Here is a 14,041-nt window from a genome sequence, read left to right as displayed (position 1 = left end):
CTCTTCCAAGGATGGTAAAACATGGGCAGACTTATAAAGGGAGGCAAAAGCAGCTCTTGAAGGCATTAAGTTTCTCTGGAACTCAGGGATGGGGATCTGTCGGGATCCTGGAGGAAGGACCAAGGGTTGTGGTCAACCCACAGGGCACATGATTCCCATTCTGGTTTTAGTCACTGTACTGGGTAGAATGTGGCAGGTCTGGACCAACATTTATTGTCACTCTAGGGCTATGGAAACAATGCCGCCAAAACAACTTTCTCGTATCAAGCTCAGATGGCATGAACAGTCTGTGTTTTAACACATGTGGTGCTATTTATGTGCTTGGCCCTTTCGTACTTTTTCTTTACTAAGCAGCTACCTTGTGAGTGTGTCCATGCCTGTGTGTGTAAGGGGTATATGTGTGTGTTTGTGTGTGATCCAGATCAGGGCCTCAGTATGGAGGAGGGGGGGGGCATACCAGCTTCAATCCATTCTGGGTTCCCACAGCTGTGGTTTTTTTGTATGTTGGTTGCTAAACGTAAACCCATAGACAATGGTTCATTGTGCAATTAACATGGTATCTGGTTTAGCTGATCACACTGTTAATATCCTCTCTGTTTTTGCTGTGGTCAAGACAGCACTACTGGGATTAGCACAGACCTTGACTTTTGTCCACAAGAGGCAGAGTGCTGTCATCGTAGCCTGATTTGCAAGAAGTACCTTTGGATCCCTTAGGAGTAGCAGATGCCGACTAGAACAGAGAAGAAAAAAGGCCAGAGTCAGCAGCTTTCAGGGAGCCAAGCACAAAGCAAAATCCACTTTAAAAGGGTATCATGAAAAAGGCATTCTGAGAAAAATGATCTGTGTTCTACTTCCTATTTTTAGAATGATGATGCTCAGCAAGCACACTGAAATCGAACTTTTCCACACTGATGCGTACACTGTGTGCTCTATGGTGTTACTGGGGTTAAAGCACTGGAGATTTGTAGCGTGGCAACAGACATTTATGAATTCTTATTTGCAAAAAATATTATAGTACTTATAGCAACTGGGAGACCGAGTTTGATGTAGCAGTTAGGATGTTGAACTGAGACTTGGGAGACCTAGGGCTGAATCTCTACTGAGCCACAAAGTTCACTGGGTCAGCTGTGGCTAAGCACTAATCCAGCCTGATCTACCTCACAGGGTTGTTCAGGGGATTAAGTGGAGAGAAAGTAGTCATGTATACCACCTGGAGCTTGTTGGAAGAAAAGTGGCATACAAAGTTAAACAAATGAATTAATGAACCTTTTTGATGTTAAGACATTTTGGAATTGCTCTCTATAATAGTAAGTCAGATGGTTGCAATGCTTGCTTGACTTTAGTATGACTTTCCAGAATTTGTGGAGGGTGGCCTGAAATGAAATGTTGCAGTGCATCTTCTCTTTCTCATATGAGTATTCTTCTATAGGCTTCCGGATAGTTATGCCTTCCTCTAGGATATACAAGATACTATAAAGAGTTCAGGCAGGGCAGGAGTTCAAATTCTTCCCTAGTTTTCTGTTTCTCCTTTCCCAGCTCTGCTTTTACTCCAAAGAGTGCTAATTTTATATTGGTTTTCATGTGTGCTGTTCTTTGATCATTTCATGGTTTGCATTTAATATTTTCAATTTGTTATATACCATCAGGTGAAAAATCCCACTGGTTATTGTGTGGTCTCAAAGTGAAACAAGCAAAGAAGCTGACTGTGACCACACTACGACTAACCAAGCATGCACAGACTTCACTAGACTGTTTTTAGGAGTCTTCACGGCTTAATTTGTGTAAAATAACTTTTTCTGTAAAAGAGATGTAGGTGCTACTGCAACATTTGCTTCTTTCTCAGTGTCTCTTTTGCCTCCACTCAGGTTGACACCACTAGAATTTGCTATTAAAAGAAGCTACATAAACTACTGGAGGCTGCAATCCTGGAAACTCAATAGGGATGACTTCTCAACAGACGTCTACAGGACGCCATTGATAAGCATTAATTTAATGGGGAAAAAAGATAAATGGTAAAGCAGGATGGAAATGTACAGCCACCCCACTGTTTTCATGGGGATCTGTTCCAGACCCCCCCCCCCCACGTGAAAATGGAAACTCTCATATATTCAAGCCCCATTGGCTTGAATGGCTGCGTACTCCCACACATGGCCCTGCGCGCACACCATTTTAACCAATGGCGCTCGTCCTTCCGTGAATAATCGAGACCGTGGACTTCAAGTCTGCGAAAACGGAGGGGCGACTGTATAAAATAATAGGTAAGTCTTGCCTACGTCTTTTGTTTTCTGTCTTCTCAGATCCTACTAGCTTTGCTAACCTACTTCCCCTAGTTCTAATGGTACCTTCATCTCTAACATGCAACAATATAAATAAGAACATATTTCGACAAAATTAATTGTGTGTCTAGCCAAATCTGTGTTTCCTTAAAACAGAATCTGGATTTGTTTTAGTGGAAATAGAAAACAAGTCTGTATTTTTTCCTATACTTTTTCTATATACACCACTAGTGGAGGCCAAAATAAACTACTGCAAGCTCTCGTTTGCTCTGGCTACAATTCTCAATTAGAATTTATCTTCACCTGGAAATGGGATTTGTTCCAGCCTTCCTTCTGCAAAACACTCCGTAGGTCTTTATAACTCCAGGTCATTTGAAGAACATGCGAGGCTGCCTTTGTTTCCCTGGAGGACTGGCTGCTTTTGGAATGGAGGGAGGTGCAAGGAGAAAGGATACACACACAAAAATCAAGCATTAAAAATCAAATGCATTCAGATATTTCAGCCGGTAGACAATTTAACTCATAACAAACGGTATGGAAGAGTGGGCTGGCCATTCCTTTACAGTACAGTATATCTGAAGATATTTTTAAAGGTCAGTTCCCAAGACCATGATCATCACACGATACATTTCTTTATGATTATTAAGACCTGATGGTTAGACTCAGCCAGTTCTGGAACTCTTTGCACACAGAAGCTTTGAATGGCAAACATAAAGTTGAACCCAGGATAAGCAGCACTTCCCCAGTGATTGCACAAACTGGCTGTAAAGACCTTTGCCAGGGCTCTCATGAGACCCTACATTTATGCCAACATTAATTTGTATTCCTTTGTTAACTGTCTATGGCCCTATACAGACAGGCCAAAATAAAGCTGCTTCAAGTCACTTTGGAGGTATGGTTTTTCAATGATGCATGCGTCCTAAGAGTCTGGAAGCTGCACCAAAGCTGCACTGCAGTCCTTAGGATTGGAGCATGGCTTTGGTGTGGATTCTGGACTCTTAGGACGCATGTATCATTGAAACACCATACCTCCAAAGTGACTTGAAGCAGCTTTATTTTGGCCTGTCTGTATCAGGCCTACATTTCTATACCAGCTTTCAGCCAAATCACCGATGGTGAGGTACAGTTTAAAACAATGGTTTACAAGCTAAGAGAGATGGCCCCAGAGGACAAAAAAGAAATGCGGGGAGAAGAAAAAGGGCACATCCAGGTGAAAACCTCTTTTTATATGGTTATTTAAAGAAGTTTAAAATGAACAGATGGAATCATCACTGTAAAAAACCATTCCAAATGGAGGCCAATGATAGTTGGAACCAAGTAGACCCAAAGTGTGATCCTTACCATCTCACCTCCCTCCCAATAGAACCAAATGAAAGTGGAGAAACTTTCCTCAAGAAGAGGGTTGAATCAGTTGGCCATAGAGTGATGGAATATGCCTTGAGGTCTTCTCTCTCTCCGATAGAATTCAATGGAAGGAACTACTGACAAGGGACAGTGCAGTGAGCCCTCCACATTTGCTGTGTTAGGGAAAGAGGACCCCCATGAAAGTGGAAAAACTGCAAATAAAAAACAAACCACTATTTATTTTACCTGAGAGAACACCTCTTGAGGTCCTCCAGAGCAACTCTATGGTCAACATCTGCTGGATGTTGATCACAGAATTATCCTTGAGAACCTACAAATGCCTAGAGAAGGGTTCTCTCTAGGAATCTCTAGGTCCTCCACTGCAACCTCTGGCTAGAGATTCCTAGAGAGAACATATTAATCAAATCCCCAAATAATCAAATCTGCAAAAGTCAAAGCCATAAATCTGGAGGGCTGACTGTATTTTGAGAGGAAGAGGCAGTCTCCAAAGGAGGGCTTACTGTCTTACCTCCAAAGTGACCAGGTGGAATTTCATTGACAGAAAGTAAGACTTCACCTATCTTCCTTGTCTCTAGACCAGTGGTTCTCAACCTTCCTAATGCCGCAACCCTTTAATACAGTTCCTCATGTTGTGGTGACCCCCAAGCAGTGTCTCGGTTCCTAAGTTCATTGGAAAAATGTTTTTTCCAATGGTCTTAGGTGACCCCTGTGAAAGGGTTGTTTGACCCCCAAAGGCATCACGACCCACAGGTTCAGAACCACTGCTCTAGACCATGATTTCAAACTTTTTGCCTTGCATCTGTCATAGGATGAATCTGTGACAGGGAGAGAGATCTGCCACTAAGTCATGCCTTGGAACTCTAGGTCAAGAATCAGCAGCTTCTGATCAAGGTTCCCACAACACCAGGTTTAACGGCTTTGGCTTATGAAAGTATACAGGTTACACGTGTGTGTAAGCTATAACCTGTAAGCAATAGAGCTTGGAGGGGTAGAATATGCAACTAAAGGCCTGCTTTCCAGTTATCACAAAGAAGGCAGCTTCTCTCCGACTCTGTTACAGCTCAAATGAGAGTCATTTGAGATTATTACCCATTTGCTGTAGGTGGGCCAGTTTATGTTGTTAACAGCCTGATCGTTGCCACCCATATAATGGAATGTTGCAAAGCACAAACATTTCCCACTCTGCCAATAAACACCCAGATTTCCTTAAATGATGATGCCTGATAAATGTGTGCTTGAAGCTCAGTAACAGCGCAGGCATCAAGGGAACCTGTCGCAAGATGACTGATCGTTTCTTTCTATTGATCATTTCATTCCATTGTATCCAAACCCAACTCAACCAATTAACGGCACTGATTTATGATACAGAGATATGGCATGTCCTTTGAGGGCCTCAACTCTGCACTCACATGTCTAAAGCAAGGGGCTGATGTTAGTGATGCTGCTGAGTTTTTTTTATTTCTTATTTCACAAATGTGAAGGTTGGCAGCTTCTTAAAGTTCACGAGCAAAGCGAGCATCACAGCTCCAAAGTTTGTTTCTGGCTTGGAACTGTAAAGGGGTTTTGGCAATGGCAGAGACAACTTTTTGAGACATCAGTCTTGTATATGAGTGAACAACTTGCAGCTCTAGGGTGGTGGCCTTACTTCAAAAGCCCTCTCATCTATGTGTTTTTCTCTGGAGATCCCAAGAGGAAAGTGGATGGCAGGAAAAGCAAGCGAGAAAAAGGACGGTCTCACCCATGCTTGACTTGAGCGCAAACCAACACCCATATGCAGTTGCTGGTGCCATAACTCAATGGAAAAGGAGGCACGAAAGCACAACATTAGAGCACGTGCTTTGCATATTGGAGGTCTCGGGTTCTATTCTGGCTACTCTAGCTAAAAAGACCAAGTAGCAAGACCCTGGCTTGGAAATTTTACTAGTGTCAACTTTTTCAGACTTGGTTGCTCATGCTTAGTCCAACTGGTCATTGGGCAAAACCTTCCTTCATTATAATTTTCACCATATATTTGCATGGTGATAGTGCTGCTATTGTGACCCATCTAAGATAAAAGTAGCAAGCAATGAATTAAAAAGGAACAAGTAATGAAGTACCGTATATACTCGACTATAAGTCAACTTCATGTATAAGTCGAGGGCAGGCTTTGGGGCCCAAATTATGGATACATCGAGGATAAAACCTAAGAGCATGTAACAAAGGATCTAAAGGATGAAGCAAAGGAAAACAATGCCAAAGAAAAAAAATATGGATGCCGGCTGTGAAGGCCTTTGACTTCACAATGCCAAAATTGCAGGAGGCCTAACTGTTTGTGTTCATACTGAAGGATGGATGGATGAGAAAACACAGGAAGGTCAGTGCTTCCAGGACAGGTTACACTGTTGCTTTTCACCAGGGGATGTTTTCTATTTTTATGAGAGTTAAGGTACAGTACTTACATTGACCCATGGATAAGTCGACTCAGATTTTTGGGTCAATTTTTAACTAAAATTTCTAGCCTTATACAAGAGTATACACAGTACTTTTAAAAGGCAACACCCCATGCTCTAGTCGGAAGCCAAATATTGGTTTTGTCCAATGGGTTCTCATCACTTGCCGGCAGCACACAAGTTCTGGAGAAGAAAGATAAGGGAATCCTTCCTGAATCCTGCCATCCAGGAGGAGCAACCATATCTGAATGGTTGAACACTTTCTGTGAATATAGGAGACCCTAGGTCCAATGCACAGCCTCTCTAGCTGTTGTGATCCACCTTGTGTCAGGTTGCAAGACAGTTGTGGGTCCAAACCCAATAAGTGAAGACTAGTAGATCAGTTGACACTGGGCAGGGTGGATAAGTGACCTCACCTTATAGTAGCTTCCTAAAGTTCAAATGTTAGTCCATTCACCATCATAATGTCTAGCTTTAAACTTCAGTTAAAAGGACTATCACTAAGGTAGCTCCTCCATCTTCCCTGCCCATTAGAAGCACCTCTTCTAACATCACTGGTGTTGCAATGGGCAAGATCACCACCTGAACATAAAGGGTCACCCTACCAGTCAGAGCAAACAATACCATGCTTGATGAACAAATACTCTGACATGCCATGAGGCAAGTTCCTGCATCTTTGCTTTCCCATATTGAGCAAGAGCGAAAGGCTAACCTTGATTTGCTGATAGCAACTAGCTTCTGAATGCCTTGCGTCTGGATCAGGGACCTGGCATTTTCGGAGCTGTCAGTAATGATTTCGTGAATGGTGTTCAGGACTGCAACCACGGTGTCCTCCTCCAGGTTTTTTGAAGATCTCTGTTGTCTGCTAGGCAAATTTCGTACCAGCTCACCCATGGCATAGCTACCTGAAGAACCGAAAGCACTCCCATTAGTCAAATCTGATTGTTCCACTATATGGAACCATAGCACAAGGTACATAGCGCTTTGTACAGAGGTCCCAGGTTCATTCTTCAGATAAAAAGGTAGTAAGATGTAGAAAAATATTTCCACCTGATAGACTGGAAAGCTATTAACAGAGTAGGTAATGGGATCGGATAAAGGGTAGTTAACCAGGTGCCTTCCAGGTGATTTAAAATACAACGTCCACCAGCTCCAAACAAAATTGTCAAGGCTGATTTGATTCATAGACAAAGCACTTAGAGGGCACCATGTTGTTTCTTCTTGATTTAAATTGGTGTGTGGAAAGTGCAGTCCTGCAGGCCATATATGGCCCGCATCCCTGAGCCCCTCAAAGCCTGCAGCTTTCACCCACTTGAAATCTTTTTTTCCAAGCAAAACATTGTTCCACAAATTAAAAAAAAACATACAGAATAACACAACACCTCTACCCGCTCCCTGGCAAAAATCAACCCCCCAAACAGAAGTATAAAGTGCTCTGATTGCCAGAGCGCTCCAATTGCCTGAGTGCAGATGGGGCGGGATATAAATAATAATAATAATAATAATAATAATAATAATAATAATAATAATAATTCTATTCACTTCTGGGACCAATTTTCAGCTGAAAGTCGGGAAATGCAGTGGGGACACAAGGGCAAAAATCAGCCACCACTATAGGTGCCCACCCCTGGAGTAAGGGTCTGGCTTAGTGTAAGGAACAACCTATATGTGGTTGAGATTTTTTTTGTTTTGTTTTGTTTTTTGGTGGGGGACTACAACTTCCAGACTATCCAAGGCAGCCTGGCCATTGCTGGCTGGGAGATACCAGATTCTGTACTCCAAAAAATTAACTTTTCTGAGTTCTGCAAAGGATGATAGAATCATAGAATCATAGAGTTGGAAGAGACCACAAGGGCCATCCAGTCCAAACCCCTGCCATGCAGGAAATCACAATCAAAGCATCCCTGACAGATAGCCATCCAGCCTCTGTTTGAAGACCTCTAAGGAAGGAGACTCCACTACACTTCGAGGGAGTTTGTTCCACTGTCAAACAGCCCTTACTGTCAGGAAGTTCCTCTTAATGTTGAGGTGGAATCTCTTTTCCTGCAGCTTGCATCCATTGCTCGGGTCCTAGTCTCTGGAGCAGCAGAAAACAAGCTTGCTCTCTCCTCAATATGACATCCCTTCAAATATTTAAACAGGGCTATCATCACCTCTTAACCTTCTCTTCTCCAGGCTAAACATCCCCAGCTCCCTAAGTCTTTCCTCATAGGGAATGGTTTCTAGAACTTTCACCATTTTAGTCGCTCTCCTTTGGACACGCTCCAGTTCCTCAATGTCCTTTTTTAATTGTGGTGCCCAGAACTGGACACAGTATTCCAGGTGGGGCCTGACCAGAGCAAGATTCATGCCCATTCTGGATTCAGTTTCCCTGCTCACACTCATCTCACAGTAAATCAAGACCATTGTATTCAGAAATTAAATGTGATTAAACATCTATATCCCATTTCATTTAGTTAGTCCCTATGATAGCTCCTTGTGATTATATGATAGCTACAAAATCTGCATTGTAGAATACTCTATCGTGAAGGGTGAGGGTAGTTCAGTATGTTTTAAGTGCATTTCCTGAAGCTCCGGACCCCTTTTTGAGGGGGAAGGTGTGTGGAAAAATCATCGCCTGAAAGTGAGCATGTTCTGGAAGCCAGGAAAAAGCAGAGTATCCCACAATGCAGATTTTGTAGCTGTTGTATTTTATACTTCACGGCCTCATCAAATGGTCACTAGGAGACACATTGGTTAACACCACACATTAATGCTCATGCATGCACACACAGAATGGCTCTGTGGGGTCCAAAACAAAACTGGCTAGCCTCTCTGTGCTTTCCCTAGAACAAGGTGCACATAACATTCATGTTACGTAGCATTTTAAGTGCTTCCAGAAGACTATGTGCTAAGACCCCCAGATGGGCCTTTTAGCATTCAGTGAGATAAAAGCTCTAGGACTCTTTTTAGTTTTAATTCTTTGGACCATTGAAGGAAAAACTTTTGGATGGAGTGGGCACATTACTAATGGATATAGTGCACTTCACTAGAAATGGACAGCAATGGACTTCTGCCTGTCCAATATCCCTGTCCATTGACAAATATGGTAGCTACATTACTTCTGGGGACAGGGAAATGGGATAGGTACCATGATGCAATATTTTAGCTGCAATTTTTAAGGCTTTTAAGGATGTCTGGAACACAGACATCTACATGGATCATTAAGTATCAGAATTTATGAAGGCAATGACTAGGGGTGCATCCACACTGTAGAAATAATGTAGTTTGACACCACTTTAAGTGCTGTCATCCTATGGAATCCTGGGATCTGTAATTTTACAAAGTCTTTAGCCTTCTCTGCCAAAGAGTCCTGGTGCCACACCAAACTACAAATCCCAGGATTCTGTAGGATGGAGCCAGGGCAATTAAAGTGGCATCAAACGGCATTATTTCTACAGGGTCGATGCACCCAGGGAAAGAGCCCATTTTCTTTAATAGCACTATGATTTCAGAATGCTCTCCCCAGGTTTGCAAGTCCAGCACTTTCAAGTACCAAAAACCTTTCAAGTACCAGCCTCCTTTTTACTATTTTGCCCAAGTATTTGGTAATTTGTTGAAACATCTATCAACATTTTTAAAATGTCAGTGTGGAGAGAAAGACTCTTCCGCTGCAGCAAACAGGCCAGAGGTGAGCACAAGACTAATCTCAATGCACTGATAAAACTCTAGGTGATATGTAATAGACCAAAAAAGATGTATGACTTGCAAGTGTTAAACAGTGGCAACAACAAAATCACTCCCATTCTCCTTAAATCTTACTACTGAAAAATTTTCAGATAGTCAACAATAGGTTGTTAAGGGAAAGAACTGGGAGCTCCATCCAGTTCTGATATTCAATGCTCTGTTTCAATGCTCTGAGAATTAATTCTAAGAGTATGCTTCTAGCACTAATAGGATTGGTGGATTGCAGTGTTGTAGCAAAGCCTGAAGTCTTCCCATCCCTAGTATATCTGCCCTGTGCTCCTTTTAGGGACCAGCTTCATGGATGCAGGAACACACCTATGAGGTCCTTATTGCGACGATCCATGGAGAGATTTCTCAGAGCGATGGACACCGCTCGCACCACCTTGTCGGAATCAGACTGCAGGAGCTCCACAAGGACTGGTAGGCCTCTCTCCTTTCGCACAGTTGCCCGGATGTATGTGGACCACTGATCAAAGGGAAGCAAGGTGTTGGTAGCGGAAAACAAAATAAGACAAAATTAGGAAGTTCTCCAAGTCTGAAGCATGTGTTTTGACAGTGTAAGATAATATAGAGCCCGAACAGAGAGGCCAAAATAAAGCTGCTTTGGGTCACTTTGGAGGTATGCTGTTTAAATGACACACACATCTTAAGAATCCAAAAGCTGAGCCAAAGCCACGCTCCAGCATGGCTTTGGCATGACTTCTGGCCTCTTAAGTCGTATGTGTCATTTAAACAGCATACCTCCAAAGTGACCCAAAGCAGCTTTATTTTGGCTTCTCTGTATGGGCTCTTAGTTAGAAGAACACAAGAAACCAGCTGAATAACATTAACGATAAAAGACAAGATGGAACTTACCGTCCAGTTTCCGGCACTGAGGTTCTGCAGAGCACCAGCTGCAGCTTCCAGAGTGTTGAAATTCTGACTTTCTGTGAGAATGGAGAGGTAAAGCCGCACCACCTCCGGTTGGTAGAGCAATTCAAACCCTAAAGGTGAAGAGAAGATGCAAACCACATTTCAGATTTCTACCAGTTTCCAGGGGTAGCTGCGCTAATCTGCAGCAGCAAAAAAAGAAGTGGAGATTTAGGAGGTTATCGCACATCTATTTTCACCCAAACCAGGCAAGGGCTGGGCATGAATGGGTGAAAACGGATCTTATCGCACACCTCTCTGCCCAACTCAGCTGCATCACGTACCTGATCCAGACTCCTGGTGTATTTTTCAAATCAACAATACTTTCTCGTCCTTCAAAAAGTACACCAGGAGTCTGGATCAGGTACATGATGCAGCTCAGTTGGGCAAAGAGGCGTGCAATAAGAACCGCTTTCACCCATTCAAGCCTGTGCCCGGATCGGGCGAAAACAGACGTGCGATAATCTCCTTAAAGACGAACAAATTTATTACATCTTAAACTTTTGTGGACTAGATTCTACTTCATCAGATGCATGAAAGGTCACCCTCAGTGGGCAGGAATGTGGGTGTATGTGTGCGGGTGCATGTTTGCACATGCAAACACATATATGTAGTATGTATATGCAACTACATATATTATACATGGACACGTACGTACTCACGTCTATACCCACACAGGGAAATCCAGCAAGTACCGTCAGTGACAATTCAATAAAAGCTTAAATGTCAGCAAAGTACAGCGATCGTTAACCATGTCAGTAATTTACGATTACACAAGCAGTGCTATGTAAATTAGCACTTAGGCATCGCTTTAGCTGTCATGGCTCCATGCTATGGAATATTGGGATTTGTGCTTTTGTGTGAAATATTTAGCCTCCTCTGTCAGAAAGCTCTGGGGCCACAACATAGTACAAACCATAGGACTGCATAACATGGAGCCATGACAGTTAAAGCAGTGCCAAACTGCATCAATTCTGCAGTGTGGCAGCAGCCTGAGACTAAAGAGGGGACTCCAGCTAACTTAGACCTTTTGCCACAGCCCTGGCCACAAGTCCCACAAGAGAAAATTGTTTTCTCCTCTCTGTCTAGGTGCTGCAAAGTACCATAGCAATAGCATTTACATTTCTATACTGCTTCATAGTGAACTAAGCACTGTCTAAGTGGTTTACAATCTGTAAGCCAATTGCCCCCAACATGCTGGGTCCTCATTTGACCAACCTACATAAGGATGGAAGGCTGAGTGGACCCTGGACCCCTTCCTGGGATCGAACCCGCAACCTTGTGACTGCAGGACTGGCATTTAAACACTGCGCCACCAAGGCTCCCTACCATGGATTTCAAGCCCAGCATCCAGAGCCCTCTGAATTCCCTGAGAGGGGGGACATTTGTCAAATATTCATAGGATTGTTTTTCTAGCTGCTCTACTTGAGCAGCTGGATGCCTCCCATTCATGTACACACTGCAACACATGGCAAACCAGACCGCAAATTCACATGCATCTCTTTGTAGCTGCCTGCATCCTAATGAATCCAGCTGCCCCATTTGCAGGAGGTATTTTAAAAAAATTATTACATGTTCTTCCAGCTGTGCACAGTGCCATCAAACCCTTCCTTGAAGTACCTTTCCAAGCTGATTCCTGCGAGGTGCAGCTGTTCCAGCTTCCATTAAGCACCTGCTTGTCTCTTAAATCCATTGCCTTAATTTCCAAAATCATCTAATTATTTCCCCCCACAGTCTTTGCTCCTTTTGTCTAATATATAGATAATTGTCTACAGTGGTGTTGCTGATGTTGTTGTGGGTTTTTTTTCTTTTTAATAAAATCAACACAAAGACAGGACTTGAAAATGACAAAAAAGGTCAGTCAAGGCTGGTAATTAGCCGACAAGACAAAACAAGACAAGAACAAAAACCAAAAGCTAATTGCTGTTTTGCTCGTTCATTCAAAACCATTGCAACTTTGCAATGAAAAGCCCGTCTTGGCAGGAGTCAACTGAAAGGTCTCCCTAACCATTTGAACTTGGCAGTGGAACACAGGTTTGGTGTGTGGGTATATGGCTTTTGCATTTATAAATTGGTGGAAACTACTTTGAGCAGTTGTGGTGAAAACGGGATATAAATCTACTGAATCTATAGTAATCCAAGAGAATGTGTATGTGCATCTTTGCCATAGAGCCTAAGACCATGAAATCCAGACACCTGAAACTCTGCTTGTATACTAAGGGGATGCTGTAGAGCACATATTTCAAAATTTATACAGTTTGAGAATGGATCGGTTAATGTTAGTTAGCTAAAGTTTTCTTGAAGGGCTGTACAGATGGGCAGCATCTGATTGCCCCTTTAGCGGCCGGATTGGTGCAGCAGCAACTGCATGCCATGGCACAGATCTGGCTTCCGGAGAGTGTAAAAAGCGGCTCCTTTTTGTGCCCTCTAAAGGCAGTGGTGCAGCTTTGTGACGCCTTTTCGGCACTGCACCATCTAGAAGGGTGCGCGGCATCATGACATGATGGGGGTGGAGTCATGGTGTCTGGCATGGAGACACCACCATAAGCCTCCTTTTCTAATCAGAGGAGTTTATCACAGGGAGGCAAATTACATAAATCCCATGTAGAAACAAGATTTAAAGGTCTGGGGGCGAGGGAGCACTTTAGCAGGTTGTTTTTCAGACGTGTTTATGTAAAGGAGAAATAACACGATATTAACCCAAACGAAAAGTCGCCCAAACTCACTCCTTTTTACTTTCAGAAGTTCCTGAAAAGAAAAAGGAGCAGGTTTTGGCGACTTTCCGTTCCGGTTAATGTCGCATTATTTTGCCTTCAAACAAATGTCATCTGATAATCTAACCGCATTTGCAGGTTTTGTCCACTTTTTGTTCAGATTAACCCCCGACATTGTTTGAAAACCTACCCATTTTGGCTTTTTTTTCCTAGTTTAAATTCAGTTTCTGCACGGGATCCATCCTGTGTGCTAAACTACCAAGCTGTAAGCAGGCTTGAAGATTTGTTTTTCCACAGGGCCTGTAAGCACCTCCAGGACTGACGGGAATCTTTGCAGTTCAGGACTTATTCTGCTCAAAATTCATACATGACATTTTTATGGATGGAACGCCATTTTCTGTGCAAGAAACAGCACCCTGTTTTCTGTGCAAAAACCACATGGAAATGAGTGGCCAGCTACAGGATTTTCTGCAGAGAAAGCAGCCTTTTCTCTAGTCAAATTATTTCCTGCACAGAAAAAGCTGTTTCGTGCACAGAAAAAGCAGTTTTCTGCCTAAAAATACCACATGACAATTTGAGGCAGAACAACTCCCCCAATGGCAAATAGTCATAAAAAATGTGA

General features: G+C 42.9%; 1 protein-coding gene across 10 annotated transcripts in view; it reads right to left on the bottom strand.

Moving 5' to 3' along the window:
• ARVCF (ARVCF delta catenin family member) overlaps window positions 1-14,041 on the bottom strand; it is a 602,431-nt gene that overhangs the window by 29,817 nt on the left and 558,573 nt on the right. For 6 of the 10 annotated variants that reach the window (XM_089490084.1, XM_089490092.1, XM_089490088.1 and 3 more), the window contains 5 exons: window positions 10,652-10,779; window positions 10,112-10,262; window positions 6,783-6,975; window positions 2,580-2,694; window positions 640-730 (listed from right to left, as the gene is read on the bottom strand). In XM_089490084.1, the coding sequence (XP_089346210.1) occupies window positions 640-730; window positions 2,580-2,694; window positions 6,783-6,975; window positions 10,112-10,262; window positions 10,652-10,779 (678 nt within the window). The remainder of the gene's footprint in view (window positions 1-639; window positions 731-2,579; window positions 2,695-6,782; window positions 6,976-10,111; window positions 10,263-10,651; window positions 10,780-14,041) is intronic. The other 4 variants (XM_089490085.1, XM_089490089.1, XM_089490087.1 and 1 more) reach the window with 1 other exon arrangement.

This window comes from Sceloporus occidentalis, unplaced genomic scaffold, assembly GCF_023333645.1.
Source record: "Sceloporus occidentalis isolate IW3139 unplaced genomic scaffold, rSceOcc1.0.p SCAF_41, whole genome shotgun sequence".
Classification (NCBI taxonomy): domain Eukaryota; kingdom Metazoa; phylum Chordata; class Lepidosauria; order Squamata; family Phrynosomatidae; genus Sceloporus; species Sceloporus occidentalis.
Note: the sequence above shows the minus strand (reverse complement) of the source record. Positions and strands in the feature narration are given on the sequence as shown.